This window comes from Nycticebus coucang, unplaced genomic scaffold (assembly GCF_027406575.1).
Source record: "Nycticebus coucang isolate mNycCou1 unplaced genomic scaffold, mNycCou1.pri scaffold_53, whole genome shotgun sequence".
Taxonomy (NCBI): Eukaryota; Metazoa; Chordata; class Mammalia; order Primates; family Lorisidae; genus Nycticebus; species Nycticebus coucang.
In genome coordinates this window covers 1,197,627-1,204,976 of record NW_026515583.1, presented here as the reverse complement: position 1 = coordinate 1,204,976, position 7,350 = coordinate 1,197,627, and the positions used below count along the sequence as shown (strand labels likewise).

General features: G+C 35.3%; 1 protein-coding gene across 1 annotated transcript in view; it reads right to left on the bottom strand.

Annotated features, from left to right (window-relative positions):
• Nucleotides 1-228: 228 nt before the first annotated feature.
• Nucleotides 229-7,350, bottom strand: part of LOC128579417 (rho GTPase-activating protein 15-like) — a 53,888-nt gene continuing 46,766 nt past the window's right edge. The window contains exons 5-6 of the mRNA XM_053581526.1: nt 4,005-4,095; nt 229-281 (exon numbers count right to left, since the gene is read on the bottom strand). Of these exons, the coding sequence (XP_053437501.1) occupies nt 229-281; nt 4,005-4,095 (144 nt within the window). The remainder of the gene's footprint in view (nt 282-4,004; nt 4,096-7,350) is intronic.

The window sequence follows — 7,350 nt, the reverse complement described above, 5'->3', positions numbered from 1 at the left end:
TTAAATGACCAGATAGAAAATGCTGGCAACTAAGATGTGCTGTATAAGACTCAGACATGATTATCAGCAGATATGTAAAATAATTAGTCTTTCAGAAACAAGAAGAGGATCACATTCATCAGATTATATAATATTCGTTTCTCAGATTATCTTGTGTTTATGGATTTATTGTATTTTCATTATTTACACACACCAATCGATACGTCATGCATGTAAAAAATTGATTCATCAGAACAAGGATTCATCGTTCCAGGATTGGTCACTTTCCAATGAAGATGAATCTGGAAAGAAGAGAAAGAAGGTATCCACAAATGAATTTGGTATGACTTGCAGCCTGAAGGAGGAGAAATAAGGACGAAGAATTCTACTGCAGTGCAGAAGAGGCAAACCAAAACATGTGCATGCTGATCATCACCTGTGAGGGCTTCTGTTTGTAACCTGCCCAGCATCTACTCCTATCAGCTGGTATTGGAAGCCTTATTTCATCAGGGAACGTCCACTATGCTCAGTCCCAACGCTTCACAGGGGCTGACCTCAATTAGATTCATCTGGGCTGGTGACTGGACCTGGCTGATCTGAGAATTCAATCCCTCCACAACAGCATCTGGTTCAAGAGCGTACATGTGCCCAAGACAGGGCAAAGTTTCAATTTGGAGACTTCTATGCACATGTTGAAAGTAAAATCCTTCCATTACTTGATGACATTACAACTGTAAGGCTTTAAATATGCAGTGGAGCCATCCCTGGAGGGAAACTGGCCAAAGAGAAGTCAATACAACAGAACATAAATCAAAGAGATTGGGGTGGAGGAGAGAATAGAGATTGGGTTCTTACATGGTTTACCTTGATCTAGCTATGCCTGATTGACCGGTGGACTTTGTTTCCCCTGAGCCACTGAAGTACTTTGTTTTACTTATTCCAAATGGGTTTCTGCTGTTCTAAACTTGAAGAATGCAAATAAATAAAAAATGAAAAAGTTCTAAATCGCAAACTATTTTATTCAGCCTTGATTAACATTACTCAAAAGTGCTTAAAAACAAAACAAAGCAAAACCCCAAACCACAACACCATCCATCAGTATCGTATTTCAACACGACAGTACAAACAAAACCAGTAGAAGAAGCTCTCAAGGGCAAAAGCTTTAACGACTTAAGCAACAAAAATGGAGTATAGAATTATAACTCATAACATAAGCTAAAAATCTTTGAGTCCATAGATATTTACTACATAGATAAATTAATAAGTGGGGGAGAAGAGAGAAATCTTTCATTTTCAATAAATGGTGTAGATATTGTACCCTAATACTCGGGACCACAACGCCCCATTTCATAAGTGTGGGCTTGACATACTGACTTCCTTCCAATGAGCACATGATGGAAGAGGGAACAAAGAATAGCTTGACATTGGAGAAATCACACAAACACTATGGCAGCCAGATGAGCAAGGTCCATGTCAAGAGTCATAGATCATGTTGACAGTATGTATCCTGATACAATGTGATGAAAGTGGCACTTTCTATCTGTGATCTTCCTCCCACAAATGGATACTTAATGATGTTATCAATATTGGTTTGTTAATTAAAACAAATGTACCATAAAAGTTGTTAATGTAAGGATTACATGACATCTGTGCAGGGGGTATTTGAAAACTCTACATTATCTGCTGAACTGCTCTGTAAATATCAAACTGTTCTAAAAGGAAAAGTCTGTTAATACTGTAATTCCATGTACAATACCATCAAAAATACTAAATACGTAGGATGAAGTTTGAAAAAAGTTGTGTAAGACCTGGACACTGATAAGATATTACTTATTAACACTTGCAAAAAGTGAAAAATTTAACGTAATTTTTACAAACAATAAATAGACACACTGAGACAAAAACAAAACCAATGATTTCTGCTTCATTTAGGCAGTTTGCAAGTAAGTCATGTCCAAAGACATCAGAATTGCATTTCAAGCATCCAAATGAAATAGTGGGACGTAGAGAGAATATTGATCTATGTATGGTTAACTTGTGTTCATTCACAGTTCATTGAATAATTTTTTTTTTTTTTTTGCAGTTTTTGGCCGGGGCTGGGTTTGAACCCACCACCTTGGGCATATGGGGCCGGTGCCCTACCCCTTTGAGGTACAGGCACCACCCTCTTTTTATTAATTTTAATTAAAATCATAACTATACATTTATGTCATGATTTGATATACAATGTGGAATGCTTAAATTAAACTGATTAAGATCACCATTACCTCATTTACTTGTTTTTTTGTTTGTTTGTTTGTTTGTTTATTTATTTGTTGGGGGGGAGTTAAGACATTTAAAATACACTCTTAGTTAATTTGAAATATACCCTTGCATTGTGCACATTAGGTGAGATCCCACCAAATGCCCTCCCTCCTCTGGCCAATTGCCCTCCCTCCTTCCCCTCCCTTATCCCTCCTCTCTCCTCCCCTTCACTAGACTATATTTGTCTTTTATCACACATATGAGTCTGTAAGTGTTTATACATTGGTTTCATAATAGTACCGAGTACACTGGACACATTTTTTTCCATTCTGGAGATACTTTACTAAGACGAATGTGTTACACTTCCATCCAGGTAAACAAAAAATGTAAACTCTCCATCTTTTTATGGATGAATAGTATTCCATAGTATAAATATACCACAATTTGTTCATCCACATGTGGGTTGATGAGCATTTGGGTTGCTTTCATCACTTGGCAATTAAGAATTGGGCTGGAATAAACATTCTGGTGCAAATATCTTTGTGGTAAAATGATTTCTGTTTCAGGGATCGTCAAACTTTTTAAAGAGGGGACCAGTTCACTGTCCCTTTCAACCACAATCTACACTTTAGAGACTATCCACTTACAAATACTAGTCACCACAAGATATCTGCATTTACAAAAACAAAACACATGCCTATATAAAAACAACCACTAGACCAGTGATTGTCAACCTGTTGACCATGGCACACAGGTGTGCCGTGAGAGGATCTGGATCTTAGGTGTGCCATGATAGTTTTTAAATTTCATTATTTTCAAAAGAAGTTCAAAGCACAATTTTTTTTTACTCTTTTTTTGATCAACATAATTTACGTGTGCCACAAAAGTTTAAATATAGATTCATGTGCACCACGAGATAAAGAAGGTTGAAAAACACTGCTCTAAACAAATATCCACTTCTGCCCTCACAGAACTGATTCCAGAGCCCACTATTCACACTGCCCCCTTTTCATCAAGAAATGTTTAAGACAGTCAATGACTGGGATTCGTGGACCACAACAGAGAGAAAAGGACAGCAAACTCCAGTTAGAACAATACATCCCTCTATCTTCTTAATTAACTGAGACTGTAACAATGACTCAAAAGATAGACATTCTACCCTTCCATCAAGATAAAAATGTATAAAGTTATTTAATTCACCTAATAATAAATATATCAAATTTTATTTAACACTTGAGGTCCCTACACTATTACACATCTTGCACCTTTCATAAACCATATACAAAAACGTACAACACTCACCAGACACACCTAATAAATATACTCAAAAACTACATCTCCCCAACACCTGCCATAGTCATAGACACCCCTTCATTTCTACCAAATATGTCTTCTTAACCATTTTATAATGCCTGCTATGACTATTAGTCTTAATATTCAGATTAGCCACTTGGCCTGTACAAAAGACTCAAATACTACTTCTCAATTTCAAACTCCAACACAATTAAACCCCAAACCATAAAAGATAGCACAAAATTCAATGATCTGTGTGTAAAACTAATTCATGCACGACAGATATTTTGTGTTCAGATAGCAACTAATCATCAGGGGAAAACAACAAACCAAACACAAGATTCAACAAGTCAATTTTTCGTAATAACCTTCAGAAAACTAGTTCTTGTACATGAACACATCACAAGAAGGTAATCTTACTTTGATTACTCAAGAAAGCTCTGATTTAGAGGAAATAGGAATAAACTGAATATATGTAGCATTCTTACCTGAAAGACATTCTTTCTGCTTGGATTTTTCCTTGGCCCATTCTATATGTGCCCCATACAAATCCACACTTTCTGCTTTGTGCCCAGTTTTCTGTAAACCAAAATGAAATAAGATTAAAAAGCATATAACATTGTAGATACATTTCAAAGAAAATAGGTTTTATTGAGTTAGTAGCTATACATAGTTATAATATAAAGCCTTGCTCCAATCTCCTGGAAACCTAATTTGAAGGAATTTTTCATTTGAGACTTTATAATTTTTTTTTTTTTTTTTGCCGTTTTTGTGGCCAGGGCTGGGTTTGAACCCACCACCTCTGGTATATGGGGCCGGCGCCCTACTCCTTTGAGCCACAGGCGCTGCCTGAGACTTTATAATTTTTACCATATAAAATTAGAAGTCTATTTTTTAAATTATATCACTCATTATAGATAATATAAAAAAATAATATTTAAAATGTTGACATTTTGAAATAGTGTTTTTAGTAATTATTAAAAAAAGTTTAAAATCTGCTACTCAATAATGTGGAATATTGCTATTCAATTGATAACATAAAACCATTGTAAGTCACAAATTATTACACTTTAAAGGAAAAGAAAAATTAATAAATCATACTATAATGCGAAAAATTGTTAATTTTTAGTTTTGTGACTTTAGAAACGTTATTTAGAGCCTTGTTACATACATCATCTGAGAAGTGAGCAGGCAGATTAATTAATCTCAAAGACTCCTTTTAGGTTTGTGTTTCCTATATTAACAAACTCAGTAAATACTGTATTTATTGTACCAACTATGCCTTCTGGAAATTCACAATTTAGATATTAAGATTATACATGTAAGTATATGTATAATTTTATTTAATAAATGTAATACATACTAAATAGATTATAATGTATAGTTTCTTTATTATTACCCAATTACAGTGTAGATGTTAGTTAAAATTTGTTTTTATTTTGATAATTCATAATAATAAATTTATAGGAATATCATTTATATTTGCTGCTTCTTATTTTCATTTGATACAAGTGAGTCACACATATAATTTTAAATTTTCATAACTCCAATTATTAAACATTTTTAGTAACTAAAATTTATTAAAGAAAAACCATTACTTTATCAGTTTTAATATACATAGCCTATAATAGTTTTTTGGGCAATGTTTTCAACATGAACGTGAGCATAATACATAAAATAATAATATAATGGTAAAAATATTGAAAGATATTATCTGTCACATATGTTGCCTCATAACTATTTTGTCTAATTCTATGAGCTTAATAGAAATACTATTTGTCTGAAGCCACATCTCTGGAATTTTAAAAAATAAGTTGTGAGGGCTTTTGGGGGGGGACAACTGTATAATTTTTGTTCAAAACATTGTACAAGCCAAGCATAAGTTTCCTGCAGGATAAATTCAGTTGACAGGATAAAAGTTATAATATACCTGCCTTTCCCTTTTTTATTTAATAGTGACTTCATAAGAAATTCCTCAAGATTTGCCATCACCTTTAAATACCTCATATTTTGATCCATGAAAGTGTTTAATGATTTACCCACACTTTGCCAGCCAGGCGATTACTATTGTGGAAAATCTCAAAGTATGATTATGGTGTTCATTGTTAGGTGATTTGTGATGCAGGAAAATTAAAAACGACATCCTTCCTATAGAGTTAATTAAATTAGGTGATACTCAGAACCAACAAAAATAATCACTAATAATAACAAAGGGATTATCTTTTCTATATAATACAGTCTTATATGTAGTATTATATATATAATATATTTTATATAACAAGCACTTTTTATGTGTCAAACCCTTCCTTAAGTTCTTTACAACTATTATTAATAATTCATTTCAATCTTACAGCAGCTTTATGAAGTAGGTATTCTTATTATTACCATATTTCAGGTAAGAAAGTGTGTCAAATGATTCGTTAAATTTCCTCAAGATAACAGAGCTAGAAATTGAGGGGCCAGGATTTAGATGCCGGCAGTGTCGCTCAGAGCCTATTCTTCACCACTACGCAGGGCTTGAAATTTGCCTATACGCTGTGCTCAGACTCATGCTTAAACATGTATGAATTTGGGGAAAGTTATGGCTTGCACACTAGACTCTAGGACAGGCATAGTGATCTTGCTTTTGTCCTTTTCTGTTAAACTTGATCTCGCAGTAGGTCCTTTGCCCTACCTTTTTGCCTAGAATATTTCCTGATCTTCACATGGCCAGTTCCCTCTTATCCATTAGGTCCCAGTTAAATGTCACCTTGTTAGAGGTGTTTTCTGATTGTCTTGTATAAAAGAGTTGTGCTTCAGTGCTCCTGGTTACTCTCTGGCTCACTACTTATTTTAATTTCGCTGCAGCCCTCCTCCCGACAGAAATTAACATATGTATTTTTATATGCTGACCGTCTGTGTCCTACCCCCCCTCCATTTGAATTAAGCTCCCTGAGCTTGGGCCTTGTTTGCCTTTCCCTCCACTGTTTTTCCCAATGTGTGGAAGATTGCCTGGCCCATAGTTGTTGTTCAATGAGTATTTGCTGAATTAATGAATGAAGGAAAAATACCAAAATGCAACTATCATTTGTGATTTGGAAGGGAGACTTGGGTATCTTAAAATTCCAATTTTACAAAAATTAAGATTTGTATTTTTTTCCCAATGGGTATGAAGTCTTTGGTTTGTGATTTAGAAGTGACAAACGGTTTAATGGACTCATATTTAGATAGAATGTGGGATGTCACGGATCATTCACTGAGCAATTATTGTACACCTGCTGTGTATCAATGTGGGAGTCACTTTGCTGGGCACTGGGCCTCCAGGTTAAAGGAAAATATTGGCTCTTCTTTATGGATCCCATATTAGCCTCAGTATCTGTAATATTACCTATAGACTCCATAGGATACAGAGGAAACCTGTGGGTAAAAAGCATTCTAAGCTTTCCACAGTCTTATCATACTCTAGTGATGTCAATCTCGAAAATGTTCTTGTCAGCATCATGGACTAAATCACATGGCAGCTGGCTCAGGTTTCTTGCCCTCGGAACTCTCTCAATAATCTCATGGCATCATCCACCTGAGCACTTTCTCCACATCGCCCTGTCTCTTCCATTCCTCCTGATCTCATCCCTTCACTTCCTCTCCACTTCAGAAGTCTTTGTGCTGCTTCTCACTCCAAAATCCCACTTCCAGAGCTTTCCTCACTGCCACTCTGTTGTCATGTGTGATTCTGAAGTTATTGAAATCGTCCACTTTTGTGCAGTCTCCCAGCCTCTCAAGCCCCTCTTGAGTTCACTTCTTTTGTGACCAGCAGTGGTCCCTGATTCAACAGTCAGCAACTCCCTCCACTGATAC